General features: G+C 37.5%; 2 protein-coding genes across 3 annotated transcripts in view; one reads left to right on the plus strand and one right to left on the minus strand.

Moving 5' to 3' along the window:
- LOC124870631 (adenylate cyclase type 6-like) overlaps positions 1-18,556 on the plus strand; it is a 59,591-nt gene extending 41,035 nt beyond the window's left edge. For both annotated transcript variants that reach the window (XM_047369450.1, XM_047369458.1), the window contains 18 exons: positions 12-139; positions 219-377; positions 1,527-1,668; positions 4,586-4,714; positions 4,808-4,836; positions 4,936-5,083; positions 5,588-5,685; positions 7,045-7,132; positions 8,586-8,702; positions 8,791-8,949; positions 9,064-9,239; positions 10,601-10,621; positions 12,231-12,260; positions 12,365-12,497; positions 12,643-12,906; positions 14,715-14,919; positions 15,009-15,133; positions 16,750-18,556. In XM_047369450.1, the coding sequence (XP_047225406.1) occupies positions 12-139; positions 219-377; positions 1,527-1,668; positions 4,586-4,714; positions 4,808-4,836; positions 4,936-5,083; positions 5,588-5,685; positions 7,045-7,132; positions 8,586-8,702; positions 8,791-8,949; positions 9,064-9,239; positions 10,601-10,621; positions 12,231-12,260; positions 12,365-12,497; positions 12,643-12,906; positions 14,715-14,919; positions 15,009-15,133; positions 16,750-16,878 (2,280 nt within the window). In that variant the 3' untranslated portion in view covers positions 16,879-18,556. The remainder of the gene's footprint in view (positions 1-11; positions 140-218; positions 378-1,526; positions 1,669-4,585; positions 4,715-4,807; positions 4,837-4,935; positions 5,084-5,587; positions 5,686-7,044; positions 7,133-8,585; positions 8,703-8,790; positions 8,950-9,063; positions 9,240-10,600; positions 10,622-12,230; positions 12,261-12,364; positions 12,498-12,642; positions 12,907-14,714; positions 14,920-15,008; positions 15,134-16,749) is intronic.
- Positions 18,557-23,439: 4,883 nt separating this feature from the next.
- LOC124884616 (testis-expressed protein 49-like) lies at positions 23,440-27,036 on the minus strand. Its single transcript, XM_047392672.1, has 4 exons — positions 26,849-27,036; positions 24,184-24,360; positions 23,977-24,100; positions 23,440-23,558 (listed from the first exon to the last, which is right to left on the minus strand). The coding sequence occupies exons 1-4, from the start codon at positions 26,931-26,933 to the stop codon at positions 23,510-23,512; spliced, it is 435 nt and encodes a 144-aa protein (XP_047248628.1). The 5' UTR covers positions 26,934-27,036; the 3' UTR covers positions 23,440-23,509.
- Positions 27,037-27,239: the final 203 nt, after the last annotated feature.

Genomic DNA, 27,239 nt, shown 5'->3' on the forward strand with positions numbered 1-27,239 from the left:
TTGTTTCTTAGGAGAACCACTGTCTCCGCATTAAAATTTTGGGTGATTGTTACTACTGTGTGTCGGGGCTGCCTGAGCCCCGCGCCGACCACGCCCACTGCTGTGTGGAGATGGGTGTCGACATGATCGAGGCCATCTCGTAAGTAGAAAAAAAAGTTCTATGCTTAAGTTAGTTTTGCTTTGTCCTGAATAGCTCACTAATGTTGCCATGTCTGCAGGTTGGTGCGCGAGGTGACGGGGGTCAACGTGAACATGCGCGTCGGTATTCACAGTGGGCGTGTCCACTGTGGCGTGCTGGGACTCAGGAAGTGGCAGTTTGACGTGTGGTCGAATGACGTCACGCTGGCCAATCACATGGAGGCGGGAGGCAAAGCAGGGTGGGACAAAACATATTTATAGATTGTCTGTTATAATCAACTACAGTCAAGGTTGCCTAGTAATTCATCATTAATAAATTATATTTATATATTTATATATATTTATTTTTATTTTTAGGGACATCGTTATGTAAATGTCATGAAAGTAAAAATAAGTCTCTCATTAAAATGCAATTATATAAACATTTTGTATCACGATTAAAACATTTCATTTCATCCTGATCATCAATATTATGCCGTTTTTTTTAAAAATATGTAAAGAAGTGGCCCAAAACAATAAACTTTTTGGAGTAGTACTGCTGGGTCTATATTGAGTTATAACTGTAGAAATATCAACATTATTAATCCACTGATCAGGTTAGTAAGCAGTGTTTTACTCACATATTTACTGCCTCGCTTCTAAACAAAGATATTTTTGTGTTGCTGGGGAATAACATAACAAAACGCTTTCTTTAAAAGTCAAAATAAGTCCACATTGACATCCTTGAAACTTTTTTTTTAAGAGGACCTGCTGTACTTTTGCTGCCCTCTGTTTGCTTCTTCTACTTTACGTCTCCTACGCAATGAAAGCAGTAAACTTAGTTATTAAAATCAAATGGCAGGGTAACAATTAGCCGTTCCTATATGAATTTAAAATAGAATAAAATAAAATTCACTTAAATTAGATACTAGAAAATACAAAATTAATCAAAACAAAAAAGAGAAAAAAGAACAGGGAATTAAACAAAATAAAATAAAGCACAACATGAAAAGAATCCAGAAAAAAGCTGAACAAAAAAAACCCATATATAATACAATAAGAAGCTAAACAAAAATAAAACAACAATAAAAAAATAAAAAAATGCAGGAAGGAAAATACAGAAGATAAATATCAGTAAAATAAATAAAAGTAAATAAAATAAAATAATAAAATATAATAAAACAAAATAAAATAAAGCTAAAAGGAAATGAAACAATAAATTAAATTATATAAAACAGAACACAAAACTAAACAAAATTAATTCAAAATTAAAAACGTCCCAAATAAACCAAAAAGCTAAACAAAAAGTATTAAAGAAAAGAAACAAAATAAATTGATATAGACCAAACAAAGCAAAATGAAAATTAAGAAGAAATTAATAAAACAAAATGGTCCTTTTGCTTTACCAGGCGGATCCACATCACCAAGGCCACACTGCAGTACCTGAACGGGGACTATGAGGTGGAGCCAGGTTATGGAGGTGAGAGGAATGCATATCTGAAGGAGAACAGCATCGAGACCTTCCTGGTCCTGGGCTGCAGCCAGAAACGGGTCAGTGCACAAACACAGACATTTGTACAAAACAATAAGACCTTTATATTTTCCATTGAAGGCTGAAGCATGACAGAAATGAAATAAATTGCTGTGGGCTTTGTAGACGATGGTAAAATGCGTCTGGTTAGATCAACAAATGTGAAGGTTATTGAGATAAAAGAGAGGAGCTGCCACAGTACATAGCCCTACACACTTATTGGCACTCTTGGTAAAGATGTGTAAAAATCTTTAAAATAGGTTAATCTTTCTTTTCAGCAGCACAAAAAACAGCAAAATTTGCTGCAGTTCTGTAAGAATCAGAATCTATTTTATTCGACAAGTTTATGCACACAAACAAGAAATTTGACTTTCCACTTATTGAAGACATTTTAGTGGTCTTAGAACATTTTCATTTTCATGCTTCTAACCCCCAGCCTTGTTTGTCACATTTCCATTTGTTTTAAACTTTTGTCTGAATGCAGATATATCCCAATTTTAGGCGAGTAGCAATTTTTGTTGTGTTTTTCTTTGACTTATGACGATCAATGCAAATGAGCCTTCGTTTTTAAAGATATTTTTTCTGCACTAGAGGCCTTTATTTTTCTTTTTTTTTTTTTAAAGTAGGCAGACAGGAAAGAAGGGCAGAAAGAGAGGGGGAGAGATTCGGCAAAGGTCGCCAGGTCCAGGACTCGAACATCGCATCTAGGACTATAGCCTCTATATATGGTCGTGCGCTTAACCCCTACACCATCAGAGCTGCGCCCGAGACTTAGTTTTTAAATGACCTGCCCTGCTGTGTTTCCCATTCTGAAGAGAAGTTAGGAGAAATTGGCTTCAATGTTACATCATATTTTTTACCGAAAAGTAACAGGAAGTCATGAATTACTATTTAAAGGTTTTTATACACTGATCCAAGTAAAAAACGTATACATTAAAAAATGCCTGAGTTACATTTGTAGGAATGGTGGCACACAGATTTTGTTAAAACCAAATATCTCTTAAAGCAGGATCTTTTTTCCTCAGTGATTAAACGTACTCAAAGGAGAAGTTAGCTTTTCCGAAATCTTTCAGTGTGACATTATCCTACTGCACGAAAATATGAACTATTTTAAGGCTTTTTACACATCTTTACCAGGGGTGCCTATAAATGTAAAGGGTGCTAAATATTTCTGTTGCCTGTTGTCTGTTTAGAACTGTGTGAGCATTTATGTATTTTACTGGGTGGTTTGTACATGTTTAGGTAGTTTTAAAAAAATCATCCAACTACATTTTTCTAATTATTTTATGCAGCGGTTTTACACCTGTGCAATTATACACACAAACAGGTTATGGAAGGCTTACATGTCATTAGCTTATTTTCTGTATAAGCCAGGGGTTTGCAACCTGTGGCTTTGGAGCCGAATGGCTCTTTAGATGCTCCACTGTGACTCTTAATAACTTTGGCCAAAAAAGGTAATGTGAAGGTAATAAATAAATGCTAGCTTTAACAATTGCTCCTAGGTGTTTTCATGCAATATATGCATAATATTTCCACAAAGAATGATGCTAATAGTGTAATGAATATTTGATTTCGAACAATAATGTTACTTTTGTGGCTGTAAACAATTTTTTTAAAATGTCTCTTAAGGTTGTAAATATTGATAACTCCTGGTGTGGTCAAATAAGCAGATAAGTGTAAGTTATTTGAGAATATGTATTAAAGCTCCACAGATTTTAGTAAGACTTGCCTCTGTGTTAGATAAGATATTCTCTGCAGGGCAAGAGAATAATAATGGGTTATTGTTTCTCTAACTGTTTCTAAGGTAACTAACTGTCCCCTTCATGTCTGGATGAAGCCCAGTAGGTCTTTGTTTGTTTATTTTACTGTCAGTGCAGCACTTATACAGCTCAGCTCTGCTTTGGTTTGGATGAGAACTTAGTTTTTGGTATGTGTGCCGCAGTGACATGAGGCCCACTTCTGGCCAACCTCAGTGTCCACACTGGAAGGACTTGTGTAACTCTTTCTACAGTTGTATTTAAATCACATCCAGAGTTAGAATCAGAGTCAGAATTTTGTGGCCCCAGGAAGTATAAGGAAAAAGGTAGAAAATATAAAGCCAGCATCAAAAATTATTGTTTTTCTAGCCTTCTTGAGTGTTCATTAATTATTTGTATTAGAAGAAGTCACTCTGGATTTTTGCGGGAGAGGAGTAGCTGTAAAAAGGGGTTTTACTGTTATTGTTAAACAAAAACAAAATAATTAGGGTTCAGTTTTCAAAGCGACTTTAGCACTTTATATTAGCTCAAAGCTGGCAACAATTCCAGCTCCATCTTGTCCCATAACAGAGAGACACTGAAAGTTCAAGAGGACAAAACAGAGCAATAATGGTGTATACTCTGTACAGCCTTCTTGTTAACTCCTGAAAGTCTTGCTCTCTCTCACCTCCTTGCAATCCCAATGTACTGAGGATATGTCAGGTCATGTCATAGAAAATACAGTTTTCTCAAAAATTCTCAAGAGAGGTCTCTGACTTCACTTAAAGTGGCTCACTTTGAGTCATGTTCTCTCAGTAACTGAGTTGCACTGAATAAAATAGTTGTTAGCATAACCTGGTAGTGCTTAGGATGTCGCCTTTACTGACTGAGAGATAGAGATAAATTGTTGTATTATTTTCTTCTTGTCCTGGTTTTGCTAAGGACAGATTTGGCCTGGGAATAAAAACAAGTGTTGAGAGATAGATAATCATATTGTTGTTTTTTGTTGTTTGAGGAAGCTGTTTTTGAAGATAGAAAACCATTAGTGTGTAATTTCACTCCAACTGCCTTTCTGCATTTCCAGTCGACAAGAAAGAAGCGAGATGCAGAAAGTGCCCTTAGTCACTTGTTTTGTCGTTCACTGCGTGTTGTGTTGCTCGAGACCAGTTGGTCAAGCCTTTGTGTTGTTTCCTCTGAGCAGAAGGAGGAGAAGGCGATGATGGCGAAGATGCAGCGGACGAGGGCCAACTCTAACGAGGGGCTGATGCCACGCTGGGTGCCCGACAGAACTTTCCCCAGGACCAAAGACTCCAAAGTCTTCAGACAAATGGTGAGGATGAGAATCCATACACTGATGAAAAGAGTCAGGCTGTAGCTTTTATGCAAGAACTATAATTTTGTCTCCTCTCTTTCCTTTTTATAGGGAATTGATGAGTCCTCCAGTAAAGACAAGTGAGTGCAAACAATACTTTGTTAGATTTCTTTGCTCTGTTGCCTCCTGCTCAGCCTGTGTTTTATATATATATATATATATTTTTTTTTTTACAACAGCCGTGGTGTTCAGGAGGCCATGAACCCAGAGGATGAGGTGGATGAGTTTCTGGGGCGAGCCATCGATGCTCGGAGTATTGACCAGCTCAGAAAAGACCATGTCAAGAAGTTCCTTCTCACCTTCCAGACGTCCAGCCTGGAAAAAAAGGTGCACACTAACATAAATGCTATGTCAGAGCAAGCAAGCTACCTCACAGTATGATATCGTTAAATACAAATCCTATGGTTTCACTGTGGTATTAATCCAACTGCAGTTTTAAAACCTATTTACCTTAGTAAAAACAATGAGTGGCACTTCTTTAGTTTCTTCAGTGTTTTTTTTTTCTTGAATTGCCAAATAGCCTAGTTCGCCTCTTTGACAAGAAAGCTCTCTTAAAACCAGTTAACTTGTAGTGTGCAGCAACAGGTTGGGGAGGATGCAGCGGCTGTTCCATACAAACCGAGAAAACTTGAGTCTCCCTGTTACTTTCTCTGGCATCTCATTAAAAGGACTTTAAATTACAGTGCTTTGACAGAAAGTTTCCAGGTATTGAAAGTGAAAATTTTAAATCCCTGGTATAACATGAAACCAGTAACCGCTGTGTGCCTACATCAGACAATGTTGTCATGCCTATAAAAATAAATACATTTCTTTTGTCTTTCGTTGTTGCAGTATTCCAAGAAAGTCGATGACCGTTTTGGGGGCTATGTTGCCTGCACTCTGCTAGTATTCTGCTTCATTTCTTTCATACAGATTGTTATCTTTCCACAGTGAGTACCTCACATCACACAGCCTCTGTATGCTCTTTTACCAGAAAACATAGCAGCTTTCTGTTCAGAGCTGTAGATTATTTTTCTTCCTTTTTTACCAGTAAATAACCTGTTGAAATACCAGAAGGCCAAATGAAAATACACTATTTTGCCAAACGTATTTGTTCCTTTGGGTTTGCACACATATGATTTGAGGGACATCCCATTTCTTGTGTATAGGTACAACATGGTATCGGCCCATCCTTTGCAGCAATAAAGTTGCTGCAAAGGTTTTTGTGAAGCCCCAGCTCCACGGAGAAGGCTTTACACAGGTTTTAGGAGTGTCTATGTGGAAGTTGTTGACGTTTCTCATGACCATCCTTGTGGAATATTTAGTAGCGAGGACATTTCATGACTGGTACTGCCACACAGGTGGCGTCCTGCCACGGTACCACGCTGCAATTCACTGAGCTCCTGAAAGCGACCTGTTCTTTCACAAATGTAGAAACTGTCGGCATGCCCTAGGTGCTGGATTTTATATACATGTGGACAGGGAAGTGATTGGAGCACCTGAATTCAGGGATGGGGATGGGTGAACGAATGCTTTAGCAATAAACTGTATGAGGCATAATAAAACCATAGTCCTCACACTGTAGTATAAATACTGTGGTGATACCTGAGCTGCCTTTAAAGGTAAAGGCTTGAGAAATTTTGGTTTTAATCATTTGCAAGGTAATGAATAAAATAATGATGACATAGAGAAGCAACGTTAACAAAAAACAAAAAAGTAGAAAGTGTTCCTTGAGGAAACTGATGTCAGAGTCATCAGAAGCGTCTCAATCGTGAGGTGCAGTGGACAGGATTTATTTTGATAGCTGGTTTGTTTTCATGAAGTAGCACAAACAGAAAAAGTGCAAATTGTTTGACAACTATTTAAAAATAAATGTCAAGATGATGGAACTTGGAAAATGTGAACTTATGAAAAGCTTAATCCTATTAAATCATATTAAACTGGTAATTATCATTGAAGTTCTCTTATTTCTACATGAAACAGTGACCATCTTCACTACTCTAAAAAGCCAAATCAGGGTCGTGTCTGTGTATGAAAAATCATGAAGCTGCGGATGTTCTGTTGTAATCTCATCTGAGTGAAATATATTAAGCTCTTAGGCTCAAAGTGTTTCTGTAAACATTCTCTCTATGGGCTGTTTTGGTGATTTATTTTGATTCCACAACAAAACAAAATAAAATAATTTGTGCTCTATTTAGGGAATTTGACAGGAGATGTAACTGAATTACCTGAAAACAGAAATGACAACATTTGTTGAACCAGATCCTAAATGTCCCTCTGAAAGTGTTAATGTGTTTTCTTCCCTGCAGCACCCCAGTAATGCTGGGAATCTACATCAGTATCTTCATCATACTCGCCAACATTCTCTTCATCTGTGCCATATACTCTTGCATCAAGGTAGTGGAGCTCATCTAGGCACAGTTACAAAAGTGTTGCTAATCTTTTTCTCTACAATGCCTTGCAAAACGATTCATGCTTCTTAAATTCTTGTACATTTTGTACGGTTACAACCACCAATTTCAATGTATCTTATAAGCGTGTTATATGGTAGGTTAACACCAAAGAAAAGCATGATTGTGAAGTGGACGAAAAGGGATTTTGATTTTTGGTGTCCCTTTGTAGTCATCTTCCTATAATCTGATACCCATAAATAAAATCCACTTGCCTTCAGAAGTCATAGAGTCTGCCTTTGTTTTATTTAATCTCAGTACTAAGAATGCTGTTCTGTGAAGTCTTCAGAGGTTTGTTAGTGAGTATTAGTGAACAAAGAACATCATGAAGACCAAGGAACACAGCAGACAGGTTAGAGATAGAGCTGTGGAGGAGCAGGGTGAGGTTATGAAACAAAACTGCAAGCTTTGAACATTGTATATAGGGCTTTTCAATCCATGATTCAAAAAACGAAAGAGCATGGATCAACTACAAGGCTGGCTACAAGACATGGCCGTCGACCGTGGACAGCATTAATCAGAGAAGATGGCAGGACATCTTTTATTCCAGCACTCCACAAATCTAACTTGTATTAAAAAGTGTGAGAAAAAAGCCATTGTTGAAGGTAAGTTAGAAGACATTTTCTGTTCCGTTTGCCACAGACCATGTAGCAGCCACCGCTCTGATCAGATGAGACTTTTAGGATAAGGTAACATTTGGGCCTGTATGCGAAATGCAGTGTGTTGCAAAAACGTAACACTGCAATTCTGAACACACCATCTTAATGGTGAAACACGGTGGCAGCAGCATTGTGCTGTGGGCATGCTTTTCTTCAGCAGAGACAGGAAAGCTGGTTCTGGTTGATGGAAAGGTTAATGGAGCTAAAAAAAAAGACAGTCTTTGAAGCAAACTTGTTTGATGCTGCAAGAGACTTGAGACTGAGCCTAAACATGTGGCCAGATGAAATTTAGATAAAAACATATAATGTGTTAGAATGGTCTAGTTAAAGGCCAGACCTAAATCTATCTAAATCTGAGAGTTTGTGGCCAGACTTGAACACTGCTGTTTTTCAGGAACCTCTTCATCCAATCTGACTGAGCTTAAACTATTCAGCAAGGAAGGAATGGCGAAGTTTTCAGTCCCTGAGTTTGCAAAGGTGGCATGGACATACCCCAAAAGTCTTGCAGCTTTAATTGCAACAAAATCTGTTTCTATGAAGTATTCAATCAGAGGGACTAAGCAAAACATTTCAAAGTGTGGATCATTGTCTTTCCACTTTTATCATATAAAATCCTAATAATATACACTGACATCTGTGGTTATAACTTAACAAAATAATAAAAAGTGCAAAGCTAATGGATATTTTTACAAGGCACCATACTTGGACAATATTTAATATGTAAATCCTTTGTGTTTGTAGCTCTTTCCAGGTGCGATGCAAACTGTTTCGAATAAGATTGTCCAGTCTCGCACCAACAGCACCCTGGTTGGAGTGTTCTCCATTATTCTTGTCTTCATCTCTGCCTTTGTAAATATGGTAAGATCAGCGTTGTTGGTAGTCCAGACAAAGAACGATGCCTTTTAAGGAAGTGGTTCTGAATGCATTTCTGTATGATTGACTACAGTTCGCCTGCGACACCCAGAGCTTGACTGAATGCATCGCTGAGACGCTGAACACCTCTGCAGCCCTGGTGACGCCCTGTCTGATCCGCAGCTTGAATGTGTCTGTCGAAGGGGGCCTAGAGATCTGCCCAAGCCAAGGTCCTTCCTGCCCCTTTCCTGAGGTGAGTTCACCATTTGTCACCACCTTAAAGGGAAAACATCACATCTGCATTTGTGCATTTTTGTATGTCTTGTGGTTCCCAATACGAGTTGCGGGTGTCTCCTTTTTGTGCCAGTATTTCAGCTACAGTGTGCTGCTGACACTCCTGGCCTGCTCCGTGTTCCTGCAAATCAGCAGCATAGGGAAGCTGGCCCTCATGCTGCTCATCCAGCTCACCTTCCTGTTGCTCGTGGAGTGGCCACAAGTAGCACTATTTGACAACGCAGACCTCTTTGTCACCTCCAATGCCATGTAAGTGGAACCACGTGAAGAACATGGGGTTTGGTAAAAGGAAGTTCCATATTAATTCAAGTATGTTCTGTGCTGTGAAAATCAGTACATTTAAAAATACTTGGAGCTTGACATTAAGTCACCAAATCTCAGTTATGTATGCACATTATTTTATGACATCCAACTAATCTACATAAGGATTTATACATAATTATTTAAGATCTGGACGTTTTTGTCATTAAAAACTATTTACATAGAATTAAGCGGCCCTGATTCTGTTTTAAAGTTAAATATCAATGTTTAATAGTTCTTTTTATTAATCTGCAGAAAAGGAAGTGATTTAATTAAAAAAGTACACAAAAAACTAACATTGTTTAATAAAAAAAAATTTTTTTTAAAGTGTTTTCTATCTGAGGAAAAAGTGAGGACACCTTCCCCCTATTTGGTTGAAATATCTTCAGTGAGATGCTTCTTGTAGATATCTACCAGTCCCTGATATATATGGTATGTTGAAGAACTCATGGTGGATTCTGTGAGGCAGCCTGGCTAGACCCCGCTGCAGCAAAGCATCCCCAAAACCTGACACTTCCACCCCCATGCTTCATAGCTGGTGTGAGATTGTTTTCCAGGAATGCTGTAGTCAGTCTAAATATCTAAATTTTAAACTCTTCTGTCTAAATAACTTTATTCCAGAAGTCCTGGTCTTTGTCTATCTTCTCTGGCAAATTGTAGTCTGACCTTTATATTTTTGATAGAAAGCTAAAGTTGTCTTACCTTGCACACTTCCCAGGAGTGCAGCTTCTTTCTGAATTTACAAGCAGGCCTCTTGATGATCTTCTAGAGTTTTAAAAGACTTAATTTAGCATGCTACAGTCTGCTTTCAATGTGAATTTGCTTGGATAGCCAGACCTGGGCATGTTGGCAGTGGCCTAAAATGTCCTCCATTTGTAGACTCTTTTTTGTACAGTGGAATGGCTGATTTTATAATTTGTTGGAGACCCCTTTAAATCCTTAACCAGACTCATAAGCTTCTACAGTCTTCTTTCTGAAGACTGGAAACAGCTCTCTGGATCTCACCATGATGAGTAAAGATGTTTTCTTGTTATGTGGACCTGATGCGATGTACCTAAGTCTAATTTTGGACATTATATCTTGGACATTATATCTTGGAATAAATAAGAGGGTGTCCTTATTTTTTCCTCAGTAGGAAAAATGACTTTTAAAAAAGTGGAAAAGTGTTGTTTGAAGCTTGACATGTTGGGTCATATTACTTGAATCTTTAAGCATTGTTAAACTTTTAATATTAATAATGTGTCCTAGTTTTTTACATGACTGTTTTTAAATTTTTTTATGTGTTTAGACTTATTCTCTTCTCCTTTTAGTGACTTAAATGAAACCACCTGGTAAGTTCTGTTTATTCTGTTTATTCATCTAGTCTTTAAATGATGTTTAAATTATCTGAAAAGCGTCACAAAAGGAAACAACTCAATGTTTTACTCTGTGATATTTCTTTTACGTAGATAGCAAAAGGACAGAAACAAGGTTTGAAGATATAATCAGCTCCTTATTACTTTAAAAGGGAATTACATTTTTAACCTTCCCTCATTTTTTTCATTTGTGCAACATAAATATTTAGAATTAAAAGCCAAATGAGAGAAAAAACTAAATTTAAATATATAAAACAAACACTTGTCAAGTATAGAGAGGGACGGCTGATGATTTGTGCTGGTTTGGAAGCCAAAGAACCCGGATATCTTGCAGTTATTGAGAGGACAGTATTCTGAAGTCAAGCCCAGTAGCAAATACAGAACCAAATGGATAAATAATTACATTTCATGTGCCGTTGTTACTCTAAAATTGTATTTAGCTCATTTTAGGAACAATATCAGATTACGTTTTATTATGCCCTGATGTGTGAAACTAAAAATGTGCTAACAGCCCAAAAATTGTTAATGTACTGTGTAGCTCAAACTAACAACAGCAACACCTTCGATCCTGATGTAACATTATTTGTTTTACCTTTTTAAAGAAAAAGTAGTCAATATGTTACTTACAGTAGATAAGTCTCTTGGCATCATCATTCAGTATATATCCAGAGGCTGAATCTAATTTATCTAATCTATTTAAAACCAAACTTTTAAATCACATAGAGAGCTGTGACCAGAAAAGTTTTACAGGTTTACAGGTGCATGTTTCAAACAAGAAGATAATTGGTGGCGCACTGCCTCCTACCTCCATTTTCTGTGTAAAAAATCATTAGCTTCTTTGGAATAACTGTCCAATGCAAAAATAATGATGGTTTAAATGGTAATAAAATGGTGTTCATATAAACTGCCACAACATTAATGAGGCTGGAGGTGTTGTAGGACGGTTGAAGTCTGCTTTGGTCTTTGTAGCTATAAGACTTGATGTTAGCATCAGCTTCTGGATCTATAGTTACAGATGCTATGGCAGTTATCTATTGTAGGTAAGATATGAACTGCTTCTAACCTTTTGACAAAATCTCACTTCAATAATTTTAATATGCCATAGAATTAGTGTACAATAATAATATGACGAGTCAGTTTCTTCATATAATGAGAGTAAATTCATTATTGCAAAATTAATGCAAAGGTTTTACCTCTGACCTGGTTTTTACTGAGTAACATTTTCTCTGAATCAGACAGCTTTAGAACCTTTAAAACCTTATTCCATATTTATTTTTACAAAAGTACATCTTTAAAATGAATATACTTTAGAAGGAGTTCTATCTGTTAATAATTTAATTGGGGTGGGCGGTTTGGGTGTAGCTGTAGACCCACAAAGCCTCTTTGTCCTCGGTGCAGCCATCTGGGGTTCAATTGCTGATCTTGGGAGCCTCACTGCATGTTTACATTAAACACATAAAATCTAAAAAGAGTTTATACTTCTAACTTTCAAATTTAAGTGTAAGAAGTGAATATTATTGTGAACTCCTTTTGATTGTTCGCTTAATTTCCACTTACAAAAATTATTTTCTGTTTGTAATTTCAGGTCAAGCTTGAATGAAACTACGGTTGAGTGGTACGTTGTTTCAGTTACTTTTTAGATATGTGCTACTTATTGTTAGCATATGTAATTTGTCCTCTAAGTTTCTTTCGTTTAGTCTAAGTTTGATCACCTTGCAGCCCATACGTTGTGACCAAAGTGTCCCTGCGGGTCATGACTCCAGTGATCCTCACAGTCTTCGTCCTGGCACTGTACCTGCACGCACAGCAGGTTGAATCTACTGCACGTCTCGACTTCCTCTGGAAACTACAGGTACAGCCACTAGAGGGCGCCGTCTGATCACCTCAACGTTTCTTCTCTAGCTCTGACACACTGTGATTTCTAATGTTGTATGTCTCTCTTGTGGCGTGATGATCTTTATGAAAGCTATATGTTTCTCATAACCATCCCCTGCCAGGCCACAGAGGAGAAGGAAGAGATGGAGGAGCTGCAAGCCTACAACCGTCGCCTTCTTCACAACATCCTGCCGAAGGATGTGGCTGCTCACTTCTTGGCTCGCGAGCGGCGCAATGACGAGCTGTACTACCAGTCCTGTGAGTGCGTAGCCGTCATGTTCGCCTCCATCAGCAATTTCTCAGAGTTCTACGTGGAGCTGGAGGCCAACAACGAGGGGGTGGAGTGTCTCCGGCTGCTAAATGAGATCATCGCCGACTTCGATGAGGTAAAAAATGTTCTTTTCTGAAACTCGGACCACTTTTATGTGGAAGCAAATCGTTACCATCTTTCAAATGAAAAAGCATTTTCAGAAATGCTTTTTCATTTTAAGAATGTGGCTGCATTGTTTGACCCATAAATAAAATTAGTTATCAATAATCCTATTTGCATTTTAATTTTCTTCTTCAAGACAGCTCATTCTTTCACTTAATTAAAATGAAAAAGAAAAAGACATTTGAGATTTATTTTTCAAAATGTACCCCAGCAAATAGATACCAAAATTCAATTTGAAATGTAAAATTTGAAAATGAAAAAGCATTTTCAGAAATGCTTTTTCATTTTAAGAATGTGGCTGCATTATTTGACCCATAAATAAAATTAGTAATCAATCATCCTATTTGCATTTTCTTCTTCACAACTGCACATTTTATGCCATAATCAAAAAGAAAACAAAGCAGATATTGCTTTTTCGTTTTCGTGGTCTGCCCGCAAAGTACTGCCCAGAACTCGAAAACGAAAAAGCATTCCGAGCGGCGGGCGCAGAAGAGTGACGTCAGCAGCCGCTCTTCCTCAGCTCCCTGCTGACTGAGCTACCCATCTTGTTCGGTAGGGGGCGCTGTGCACGTCTGCGTTGCATTACATTGCAAACGTGCCGAGAAATTGATTGAATTGCAGCAGGGCCGAGCTCAATTTTTGTTGCAGTGACAGGCAGAACCGGTAGTTCCGGTGGCAGGCTGTGGCATCCTCGTGGCAGCCTTATGGCCTGGGACCTCCAGCATGTTTTTAAGCATTTATTTATAATTTTCTGTCAGTGACAATTCAGAATAGCCGCTCGTGCTCTATAATAAACCCGCTGTTTGTGCAATAAATCTTCGTCATCCTTTCAACACGTCACACATACACATAGTGCTATTTATTTTCCATGTCAAGTAAATACAATCACCTTATGTTATGGTTCTGAAGTTGTTTATTAAATAATAATCAATAATGAAATCATTATTTAAAGGTAACAGGCTATAACAACAATGACATCCCGTTTGCCGATAATCAGCATCAGCTTCCACAAAAACAGCGGCAATCGCATTGGCAAGCTTTTTACGGCCGGTGTGGCACCTTCTGGCATCCTCGCGGCAGGCTGTGGCGGAACTGCCACAGCCAATGCAGACGTGCACAGCGCCCCCTACCGAACAAGATGGGTAGCTCGGTCAGCAGGGAGCTGAGGAAGAGCGGCTGCTGATGTCACTTTGCCGCGCCCGCCGCTCGGAATGCTTTTTCGTTTTCGAGTTCTGGGCAGCACTTTGCGGGCAGACCACGAAAACGAAAAAGCAATGTCTGCTTTGTTTTCTTTTTGATTATGGCATAAAATGTGCAGTCATGAAGAAGAAAATGCAAATAGGATGATTGATTACTAATTTTATTTATGGGTCAAATAATGCAGCCACATTCTTAAAATGAAAAAGCATTTCTGGAAATGCTTTTTCATTTTCAAATTTTACATTTCAAATTGAATTTTGGTATCTATTTGCTGGGGTACATTTTGAAAAATAAATCTCAAATGTAGTTTTCTTTTTCATTTTAATTAAGTGAAAGAATGAGCAGTCTTGAAGAAGAAAATTAAAATGCAAATAGGATTATTGATTACTAATTTCATTTATGAGTCAAACAATGCAGCCACATTCTTAAAATGAAAAAGCATTTCTGAAAATGTTTTTTCATTTGAAATATGGTAACGATTTGCTTCCATACTTTTAAACTTTGTGCATGGTACTAAATGCAAACTGCACAAATGCAACATGTGTTTTTTTTATGACTCAGATCATCAGTGAAGAGAAGTACAGGCAGCTGGAGAAAATCAAGACCATTGGTTCTACGTACATGGCGGCCTCTGGTCTTAATGACTCAACTTATGACAAAGAGGGTCGTTCTCATATTACTGCACTAGCAGACTATGCTATGAGACTGAGAGAGCAGATGAAATATATCAATGAGCATTCCTTCAACAACTTCCAGATGAAGATAGGTAAGGAGAAAAAAATAAGGAAAAACTAGTAAAGCTGTTCACAGCTTATATTTTTGTATTTCATCTTTGTGTTTGTATTTAATTCACAGGTCTGAACATCGGGCCGGTGGTAGCGGGAGTTATAGGGGCCCGGAAGCCTCAGTATGATATCTGGGGAAACACAGTAAACGTGGCCAGTCGCATGGACAGCACAGGTGTGCCTGACCGCATACAGGTAGGTTTTATTATAGAAAGTAATGGGAATTCAACCTTGTTTAGTCTGTAGAGGGGTATTTATACAGTTATACAATAAGAACCCCTAAAAATAGAACTCCGTAGTTGAAGTTTAATTGTTTTCATTTCTTTTCAGGCTTTTTTTTTTTACTTGTGCGATAGGGCTGAATTCAATCCAAGGATATAGCTTACAGAGTTTGGTTTTGGAAGTATTTATACTAGTTTTACACCACACCAGCAAACCAAAGCGTTAAACTGTCAATTAGAAGCAGTAATACTTCGTAATAGTACTACATCAGTGGTGAACTCAGTATACTCAGGAGGGTCTACTGATTTTCATTTTCTTGTCTGCTATCAGCAAGAACAATATGCTTTATTTAGCCAAGTTTAACAAAATCAACTAAATGCAGATTTGGGTGCACTCAGGTGTGCTTTTGAAGAAGAGTTGGACAATATTTGAGGTCCTATTCACAACAAAATTAAACAAACAAAGAAAAAAATATTCTTTTATTAAGGCTTTCAAAATAGGCTTATCTAGCCAGGCTGTTGGCTGGTTCAGAAATGATCTGTAATAAAGAACGCAGCGTATAAATTGTTTTATGTTTTATGTTTTAATGATGTCTGTCGGAACCTGTCACAAGCCATGAAAGATTTAATTTACTGCAAACTTGTGCAAACTTTTAAATCTCTTTAATCTGCTTTTAATCAGGTAAAGTTGTATCCAACTTAGCTCAAACTATTTTTAAATAATAAAAAAACTAATCTCATGTTGTTTTCAGGAGGTAAATCCCTACCATCTATTATTCCTACAACTAAAACTGAAAATGGGGCAGAAATTGTCCGATTCTTATAAGTACCTCGGTGCGATCATAGATGATAAACTTTCTTTCAAAGAGCACATTAACAATCTTGTGTCTAAAATCTAAACTGGGTTTCTTCTATAGAAACGAGGTCTGTTTGTCTTGACAAGTCCGAGATTACCTAATCTCAGAAACATTCCTTCCTCTTCTGGACTATGGTACCTTGTTTATGAATTCATCTGAGTAAAATCTCAAGAAACAGGACTTAGTGTATCATTGTGCTCTACATTTTATCACTGCTTGTGGATATCCTGTTCACCATTGTCATCTCTATGCAGCTGCTAGTCATCCTTGCCTTCTGATCGCAGACAGACACACATGCGTACTGGGCCTACATACTTACCTGACTTTTGTGACTAGACCCCATGTCCGGTATGGACTGCGCTACCAAACTTTTCATCATATGTTTGTTTTCAAAGTTAGAACAGAACTGGGTATGATGGCGTTTTAAATGCTGCCCAGTCAACCTGGAATGGTTTTCAGTAAGAGTCCAAACTGACAGAGTTAATTTCACTTGGTGAGCTAAAAGCACTATTGAAAGACTGTTAAGAAGAGAGCTTTATTTAATGCAATTGCTTTTGAGTCAGTCATATTTTGATAGTTGATTTTATTATCTTATGCTTTTAACACTATATGAATGTATTTCACTACATGATTCTAACTGTTGATGCTTGAAAATGGTGCTGCTATCTAACCAAGTTTCTATTGGAAAATACATTTTAAATCTCAATGAGGTTTAATCTTCTAAACTCCCCAGGTGACCACAGACCTCTACCAGGTGCTTGATAGCAAAGGATACGTGCTGGAGTGCCGTGGAGTCGTTAAGGTCAAAGGTAAAGGGGAAATGACAACCTACTTCCTAAACGATGGGCCGCCCAACAGCTAGCAGGCGTGACAGCAGCGGACGCTGGGACGGTACCCACTGCAAGGACACGGCACCACTGAGCGAGCACTCACAGTGCGAGCGAAACAGCTGAGAACTACAATCGCCATCACTTGAATCCCAAGCAAAGAGGAAAACATGAACTTTTAGGACTCCAGAAAAGGGACAGTGTTCTCAACCAGAGGAGAAAGTTCTTGTTTGACAGCCATCTCGGCCAGCGTACATGTTGGAGGACAACTTGTTTTTCTCATGTCTAGCCTCTCTCTCAGGCTTCTTGAAAGATGCAAAGTCTGTTTATTTAAAACAGCGCCTTTTAGCCTGTGTCAAAAGAAGATTATCGCTGTACATAAGGCTATTTTTTATTTAACTTTGTTGTTCTTTTGTTCGGTTTTTATTTTTTTGCTTTGTTTGACACAATTTATGAACAGGTACTTTTGATCCCGCTTTAATTATTTATTTCAATCTTGATGTTTTGTGCTAAAGGTCCTTTATGAAAAAAAAGTGTGGACACATACGTGCACAAATATCCAGTTTATTACACGTTTATAAGTGTGTATGTACATGCATATTTGTGTGTGTATGACTATATGTATAAATTGAGGAGGAATATATTGACCAAAGACTAAAGTATTTACTAAAAGCAAGGCAGATATGTTATGTTCTCACTGAAGTCAGCAATGATCACCACGTCTGTTTTTGTTTTTTTTGGTTTTTGGCGGAGGGTTTGACTTCTGCCTCTTTCGCCCGACTTCTGGCAGTGGAGGCTCATTTATTATAAAATACACAGAGTTTATTACCATGTCATTTAGGCAGCAGAGAGCAGATGTCTAACTCTAAAGAACAAAATTACCCTCAATCATTTTACCAGATAAAATTAAAAGTGAATAAAGATAACTAGATATGTTATAAGAGGGGTTATATATTTTTATCTGAGCAAAACAGAGAAGATCAACCTCAGATTGGGATCTTCGTCATTCTCGTTTTGTGTTAGATTAGAGGTTTCGCCGCTGGTTTGATCTGACTGCTCCGTCCCTTTTAGAGCGGTCCTTTTTGTCTTTTTTTTTTTTTTGGTGGAAATGAAGGAACATAAATCAGTGCGTTGTTCCAGAACCTCCAGGTGGGAAAGGGCAGAAACTTTGGATTTCAACGCAGTTGCATCATGCAGCCTGATTCTTCTATGAAGAAGAAGTAGATGAAGGAAAGAAATATCCGCTGATCTCGACTGAATACTGTGCTTTGTAATCCTGAAGGGGCATAACTATTTTCACTGTGAGGTTTTTATGATACAACAAAACTGCTTTCTTGCCAAACATAACTGCTTTGAGCATGTCTTACTGTAGTTTCTTGTTTTCTTTCTTTTGAGGGGGTTTTTTGTTTGTTTCAACGTTGGGTATTTTGTATAAATTCTGTACCCATCATTTGTATATTCTTAGTGTTGTTATTATTATGATGATTCTGGTTGATTATTATACTTAATATGATGATTCCATTCCGATGAAGAACAGCAAGCTTTCTTGTGAAATTCAAAGCTCAAGCTCACTGGTATCAACTGATCAACTGCTGCCGATGAGTTCTGCTGCCTAGTCTTGGTGTACAAGGCGGTATCGATGTTAAAAGTCTTAACCACTGAGCCAAACTGGTGTATGGTTATAAAAATTAGAGCAGTTGGCACACAAACAGACACACACGAGTGACTGTTTTATTTAATCCACTCCAGCAGTGTAAATCCTACACAGGCTTTAACATTTTTGATTTCGCACATTGAATCTATCAATGTTGAAAAGAAAAGTATTTCCGATGTTACTCTGTGTGAAAAAAAACTTTGACATTTGGCAAAAATTCAAAGTGTAGGAAACTCCTGGCATAAAATATGGAATCAGTCCTCTTTTTTTTTATTAAAGGTTATAATTAATGGCACTTTTGTTTTTCAGATCATGTTCAGGACAAAACTAGAATTACTCAGAGTTGAAGAAACAAATATGGAATCACGAACTAAAAACAAAACAAATAGTACCTTATTCCATGTCCTCCTTTCTTACTTTACTTGGTGAAAACTAAAATCACACATATGACAAAACTGCTTTAGGAAAGCATTGAACATCCTGGCTTTGTATAACATGCAACAACAATAATAGAAAAATAGATGACACAATTAGTGGGACATCTATTTTTTAGATCAGTTTTGGGAAATAAAATATGGATTACTCAGTGTTGAAGAAATAATTATGGAATCATGAACTAAATTTAAAACAATTAGTACTCTGTTCTATCTCCTGTGGCTGTTTTTCCTTTTGCTTTTTTAGAAGGAAATCTCAAATATGAACCGAAACAACATTAATATTCTGTGGCATTTGTTTTATAGAGCTAAAGTGTTTAACAGTTAATTAATAGTTGTGTCATATCTGTGTTTTTGGTTGTTTGTCTCGTGGTAAGCTGACTGCACTTCTTCATATTTGCACAAGGGGTGGTAGCTGGACATAGGCTAGTTTGATAACTTTAGGTAAAGATGCCACGTTTTCACAGTATCGTCATGTTTTCACTAAAATATAAAACAAAACCCTAGAACATGGGCAGCACGGTGATACAGTTGGTAGCACTGCTGCCTTGCAGCAAGAGAGTCCTGGGTTCCTCCCACAGTCCAAAAACATGACTGTTAGGTTAATTGGTTTCTCTAAATTGCCCTTAGGTGTGAATGAGTGTGTGCATGGTTGTTTGTCCTGTGTGTGTCTGTGTTGACCTGGACTGGTGACCTGTCCAGGGTGTACCCTGCCTCCCGCCCATAGACTGCTGGAGATAGGCACCGGCTTCCCCGCGACCCACTATGGAAGAAGCGGTAGAAAATGACTGACTGACCCTAGAACATGATTTTTGCTTTTATTAAGAAGCAACAGTTACTCATTCTGCTACTAAAGTAATGAAACATACTAATTATTAATTATAAAGTTCTTCATTACATTTTTTTATTTTGACTTTGATACATGAACTTAAGTAAAAAGAAATATCCAATAAACATCCGCAAAATTTAGCAGTAGTTTTTAAACGCTTATTGTACAGAATACTTTGCCTTTTATTGTTCTGCTCTTTATAGAGAACCACAAATATAACAAGCTGATATTAGCTCTATTTATTCTGGGATTCTGCTAGGGTCGGCAAGCCTGCAGTCTGCTGCTTTACAGATATGACGCATTTAGTTCGCCAGTTGTATTTTTTAAACCGATAATAGCCTCCATTCAGCCAGCTGACAGAAAGTGTACAGTAACAGGTAGGAGAGGGACATCACTGTTACTCCATTCTTTCTCTGGCATTTCATCTAAAACTTTAGGTACATCCATTTGGGTGTGAAATTTGAACAGTATTTAGACCATAACTTTTTAAAGTCTTGAAGTCAAATACTGGCCCATGCCTGGTAGCCTTAAGTTTAAAGAGGACAAATTGTAGATATACAGAAATATGCGTGCCTGTTGATGTTGCCTGGACTGTGGATGCTGGGATGTAAAGAAAACGCATAAGGGCTTGTTTACAGTAATTTTAGACAGTTTCATCAATGCAGTGGTTGTATTGTCTCCAGCAGTTGATCATGTTTGTACCAAAGCCAGCTCAAGCAGTCTTGTGCTACTGGTCTCTCTTGTGCAATAGATATGAGAGGCCTTGGTGTAACCGAGATCACCAACTATCACACAAACTGTGACCAATGATGAATGATTTGCTTATGCAAAAAGTTTATAGAATGGACATGAGTTCATAAAGATGTTCATTGTGCTTATTCTATTTCCAGTGGGTGTCCATGGACTTGTGTTGATTGTTAACCCTTGGGATGCTTTCAGGGGAAACAGGAGCCAGTAGGAATGTGTTCCCCATACTACTGAAACAGTGTTTTGCTCAGGCCCGATTAATCCTGTTTTTTTTTTGTTTTTCTTCTTCTTCTTTTTTGTTTTGTTTGTATTTTCCCTGAGTTGGAGGAGTTGGAAGGGGAGTGTTTTGCACGGTTGAAAAGAAGAGTTGAGGACTATGACAAAGAGAAAAATAAAATTTCCCCTTGAAGAAAAAAAATAAAACAAAAAAAAAGTCTTTTCTCTCTGTTCACGTTCTTTACAATGTTCTTATCTGTACTTAAAAGATAGTGCTAGATTTTTATCTTTTACAGCTCAAAACTACAAAAAGAGGTTATCAAGTCAATCGAAGTGTTTTCATTTCATTTCATTAAACAAATGATGCTTTCAAAGAATTAAGTAAATAAACTTTTTAATTCTTCCATTGAAAATAAAATTAAACTCAATGAATAAATATAAAAACTCTGATCATTACATCATGTTTGAAAACTCAAGTTTATGAAAAGAAAACCAAGTATATCTGTAAAGCATCTCTTCCAAACCTTCCTGAAGTGGACTCCATCTGATAACCATTAAATAGGCTGCAACATTTATGGACGCCCATTAAGTTAATTATACAATTTGAGGAGCATTATGAGGAATAAGAATCTGTTTAAATGTAGCTGCAAATGATTAAAACTCTTTTGGCTTGCCTTTAAGGCACCATCATTAAGTGTAGAATTTCTATTTTAAAAACAAAGAAGGCTTTCTGACTGTTACAATAATTTATATATGTCCCTGAGAGCAAGGGGTTTCTGCATTTCTGTTTTTAATTAGGTTACAAACACTGACAAGATTGTTAATATGCTAAATCTCAAGAAAACTCATTGGCAAGAAAGCTCAACAAAAATATTTATTGTAATTTTCCAATTTTCCAAAAGAGGCCTGTAGAAAGTAGGTGTCCCTAAATGTGCAAGCCTACAGAGGACAGGAACTGACAACATTAAGAATATATGCAGAAATATACACCAATCAGTCATAACATTATGACCACCTGTCGAATAGTGTGTTTTCCCCCTTTGCTGCCAAAACAGCCATGACCCTTCCTGGCATGAACTCTATTAAATCCCTTAAGGTATGCTGTGGTATCCGACACCAAGATGTTAGCAACAGATTCCTCAAGTCCTGTGAAGTGGGGGCTCCATGAATCAGACTTCTTTGTGCAACACGTCCCACAGATGCAAGACTGGATTGAGAGCTCAACGATTTGCAGGACAAGTCAACAAGTCAAACTTTGGGTGCTTCTGGAATCATTCCTGTAGCATTTTTTGTTTTTTCACCAACAGCTTCATCCTACTGAAAGAGGCAAGAACCATCAGGGAATACCGTTTCCATTTTGACTGGTCTACAGCTATCTAGGCCCATAAACAACAAACTGTGATGCTTGTGACCACAGTCTAGCAATTTTACTCATGTCCAACTCAAAATTTTTACTCTTGCCTAATTAATATTTATAAAATGTACAGTTTACTTTATTTTCACCAATTTTTCTTGACAGAACTGGTGTACTGATAGTAAAATAGGTTCACAGTCACAAATCACAAATCGTTTCAGTGTACTTTGTAACTAATTAGACAGTATGCTTAGTGTGATTATCTTTTTAAAAGACCTATGGGTGCCCAAGGTTTAATTTTCTGGCTAAGGTCTTGAAATGTAGCTTCAAAGTTACAGCGTAATGTATTTTCTTCTTAATTGTTTACTTTGTGAAGTGCACCAGTCCCTCCTACAGCAAAACACAACCACAACATGATTATGAAACCCCTGTACATCACAGTTTGGATGCGTGCAAGTTTCCTCCTTTTTGCACCAAAAGTAATGATGGTCATACACTAAAATTATAATTTTAAACAGAACCACAGGACATGTCTACAAAATTTAAAGCCCGAGTTCATTTGCAAATTGTAATCTGACCTTTTATATGGACCTTTCATTCCATGTTAGGACTGCAACATGTTCCACGTTCAGACAGTATCTTCACTTTCTTTTTTTAATTGATATGACATTCATTGCTGGGATAAAGAACCTGTTTCCTGTCTGAACTGTATGGTGGTGAGGCATTCCCATTGTGTTTACCTGCATATAATTGTTTCAGGAGGTTATAGTGGCACCGTCAGGCTTCTAGAATTTGTAACCCAAGAAGGATTCAGGTATGTGGTAGTCAACAGTTCCCTTCCTGATTTTGTTGCCTTATTAATTTACTTTTTATTTTTGCATGACATCACACAAGAAAGCAGTGTGTCAGAGGCACTGCCTTACAATAAATCCACAGGTGTGCCTTGTTTTAATTCAGTTGTTGTGAATTCACAACAATATTTATCAGAAGCTTACAAAGCATGATATAGTCATCTGGTCTTCCCAGGACTGTTTAAACACATAGCAGCATTAGTGTTTGTAAACCTCTGAATTTAAATAAAGTAAAAAAAAAAAAAAACTCTTTAATCTGGCATTTAGCAAACAGAAACACATTAGTTAAACTATGCACAAAATTATAAAAAGGCACAGTACTTTGAAGTACTGCTCCAGCACATCTTACAGTACTCTATTAATATAGTGTATAGTAATTATTAATAGCATAATAGTAATTATTTCCTAATTACTAGAATGTAAAAAGAAACTAAAAGGAACGACGGATCAATGAAAATTGCTTTAATAAATTAAGCTTGAAGACCTCCAAAACTGTGAAACTTTTTTTTTAATTTTTATTTTCATTACAACACTGATATGTAGGAGGACGTGTGTGCAGACTTCTGTTGATATGACGACAATCAGAACAGGCTGAACTCTTTGTCTGTCATGGACATATCATTGACAAACCTGGGAAAAACAACAGTTGGGTTACACTGACAGAGGCCTGGAATGATAGGAAAAAAGACACATCCATCCATCTATCTATCTATCTATCTATCTATCTATCTATCTATCTATCTATCTATCTATCTATCTATCTATCTATCTATCTATCTATCTATCTATCTATCTATCTATCTATCTATCTATCTATCTATCTATCTATCTATCTATCTATCTATCTATCTATCTATCTATCTATCTATCTATCTATCTATCTATCTATCTATCTATCTATCTATCTATCTATCTATCTATCTATCTATCTATCTATCTATCTATCTATCTATCTATCTATCTATCTATCTATCTATCTATCTATCTATCTATCTATCTATCTATCTATCTATCTATCTATCTATCTATCTATCATAATGATACTCACTTTGTCACCTCACTGGTTTTTCGGGGAAACCGTCTGACTCGGGTCCATGGTTCAGAACTCTTGGATAACATCCATCCATACTGCTGGTTGTCTGTCAGAGGCATTATGTACAACTGGTTGGGAGCTGGAGAACACAGGAGGCTTTTAGTCTTTGTTACAAACACCATTCTAAAGCACTCTGTGACAAGTGTGGTTAAGTCTTCTCACATCTGGAGGTTTGAGCCCGTTTGACCATTTCTTGGTGTCGCTTACGGCTCCCGTGATGCTCGTGAACGCTGTACGAAGAAGGCTGGCGTAGAACTTTGTACTTGTCTTCATATCTGAGGTTTCCCTGTTGTTCTTGAAACGATGGAGGCAATCTTACTTTGTAGTCTATGCACCAATCTGAGAGCAGAAATGTTACAACAGATGAAGCTAATCATTGCAGTGATTTATAGAAATATCAATTGCAATTTTTCATATTGCATTGTGTTAGAATGTACAACTTTGATGTATTTTATTGGTATTATTTGTACTCAGGCCCCTTTATTCTGGCACCCCTAAATAGAATCCAGTGCAACTAATTCCCTTCATAAAGCACATAATTAGTGATCAAAGTCCACCTGTATGTAATTTAATCTCAGCATAAATCCAGATGTTCTGTAAAAAGAATAGCATAGCAAGTTTTGAGCATCTCAGGAGGCATTTTTCAATCATCTGAAAATGGAAAGAGTATGGCACAACTGCACACTTACCATTGTTAGGAATAACAATGGTAAGTGTTAGGAATTAATAAGACTCATAGCTGTTTTTCCCATTTATACCATAGTAATATAAAATATAAGTTCTAATGTTTCACTTTTGTTAGAATAGGATAAGAATGCTCATCAACACACATTACAAGGATAAATGGCCCAAGGGTTGTCATGAATGACCTGAGGCTGGGGCACTGGGTTTGATAGTGGAGCAGCTGGTATAACTGGTATTGCAGCGACTTCTGGAGACAAACAAGCCGCTGAGAGGCTGAAGTTGGGCCGTTCCTTGTCTGACGCGCTCTTCATAGAAAAAAAAGAATCCACTAAGGTCGAAAGTAAATGCCTGTTAATTACGGTATTAAGGAAAAATGATCAACTTAGAATAACGTGTCCAAAAATATGACTTAACGAATACAAATCTCAAAGATCTCGATTGTTAGCGGTCAACAAGAAATACAGCGGCCCGCACACCCCCTCTCCTCCCTCTTGACACACAGGCAGGTGGGTTAATATGCCCAATCACCTGAACTCCGCCCATCTCCAGTTGACCCACGCATTAACAAACAAACAGCAACAAAAAATATAAACAACAATTCCAAATCCAAACAATTAAACATCTTACAAAGCAGCCCAATTTCATTTATGGCTCCTACAACTGGTTTAATTAGAAAGCCACAGCACACTTAGATTAGGGATGGACACCTGCTACTACACAACCTAACAGATAAACACCACAATGGTGACACATAATCTATTGATAATCACTGAGGGAGTGCATATCTATTGCATTGGAGTGTCAGATTTAAAACTACATGTGACCTTCTATCGGGGCTCTTCGTCATCCTTACACAGACGGCGACGGTCCGAGACGGGAGCCTCGGCGCTGATCTCTGTAGTCATTCGTAATTTAGATGAAAGGAGCTAAAAGTTAGAAACTGTTTGAGATTCATTCATTTTAAGAGTCTTCAGATAGAGTGTGTGATCGCTTCATGGGGACCGAGGAACGGAAGAGCTCCGAGGCGTCTGACCGCCAACAGGGTGCGGTATAGCTCGGACACCACGATATGGCTGTCCACCTACGTAATCTGACAGATCAGACAAGGAGAGCATTAATCAAAGAAGCAGCCAAGAGGCTCATGATAACTGTGGAGGAGCTGCAAAAATCCAGAGCTCAGGTGGAAGAATTTGACAACACAACAACTATTAGCTGTCCATGCCACAAATCTGGCCTTTAGATAATATGGCGATAAGAATGCTTAAAGTTGGCAACAAGCCAAGATGCACATGTTAATTCTGAAGGAGCTGCAGAGGTCCTTTTTGCTATGTTTTACATGCTTTATGCTTCATATAGCCAGATCGAAACTGGAGTAACTCCGGCACCTTCTTTGGCATCTCTTTAAAGGGAGTTTTGCGGGACTCATACTATAAACACATGGTCTGAATAATTTATAATGTATATAGTTATTATGATCCAAACAGCATAAACATTTTCTAAACATCAGTAGGGTGTATTTCAAGAAATCGATGTGTTTTTATATCTATTTTATATATCGGGAGAACCAGACGAGCCTTTTCTGTTATGGCTCCCAGACAGGCATTTTCCTTCCTGTTTTTAAGGCTTAAAAACACATCACTTCTCAATAGCATTTGACCAGTTGTGAGTTGATATGCTTCAATGTTGTCTTCGTTCTATTTGATGTATTTTAAATTGGAAGTGTATTGGAAGTGTTGCTTTTATCTTTTATTTCTTTAACTCAGTATGTGCAGCACTGGCAAACATGCTATATTTAAATGAATGATTTGTAAATAAATTGAATTTGAGAATATTTCGCAAATGTCTCTTTTTCAATTGTTTTAAGTCTCTCATGACAATGATTGGTAAATACTTGTCTAATTGTGTCTAATGCTAATAAGAGAGGCTCTGTTGTGATTGGGAGCTCTTGAATGAAGTTACAGGTGACCATAACGCGCTTGTTTAACACCAGTTTTAACTTGTTAGCATGGCTGCACTGTTAAGGTTATTAGACTTAATTATAAAGCGTTATAATTATATATTATGAGGTCTGTTTTCACTCAGGCTGCAGCCATGATCAACCTAGAGTTCTGCGCAGCTAACACCAAGCCCAGCTTCCTCTTACCTTGAGGCTCTCCCCGGGGATTTACGATCATCTTATCGCCTATTGGGTTTTGATAGCCCAGATGCGTCAAGCCGAAGAAAGCCATAATGTGCCCCGGTCCGTTTATCCAGTCGATGTAAGGCCTTTAACAGGCACAGTCACCGACACCAAGCTTTCAAAAATAATCACAGCTTTGTTGTTTACGTGTTACCTTGGAAACAAGTCCCGCCCCTATTACACAAGGAACGACATAATAAAATGTAACTAATTCTGCCACTGTTGCAACAATAACAGCAACATAATAACAACACCAAAAACATACAGTTCAGGCTTAATAGTCTGCAACAAAATCAAAATGATTATTAAAGAGCCACTTACAGGGGTAGGACAATGAAACTGAAACACCTGTCAT

Source organism: Girardinichthys multiradiatus, chromosome 1, assembly GCF_021462225.1.
Source record: "Girardinichthys multiradiatus isolate DD_20200921_A chromosome 1, DD_fGirMul_XY1, whole genome shotgun sequence".
Taxonomy (NCBI): Eukaryota; Metazoa; Chordata; class Actinopteri; order Cyprinodontiformes; family Goodeidae; genus Girardinichthys; species Girardinichthys multiradiatus.

Coding starts and splice junctions, on each gene's coding strand:
- LOC124884616 (XM_047392672.1), bottom strand. CDS start 26,933: ATGGCTTTCTTCGGCTTGACGCATCTGGGCTATCAAAACCCAATAGGC. Junction 24,101..24,183: donor ACGGGCTCAAACCTCCAGAT/GTGAGAAGACTT, acceptor TGTGTTCTCCAG/CTCCCAACCAGTTGTACATA. Junction 23,559..23,976: donor AAAACCAGTGAGGTGACAAA/GTGAGTATCATT, acceptor TGTTTTTCCCAG/GTTTGTCAATGATATGTCCA.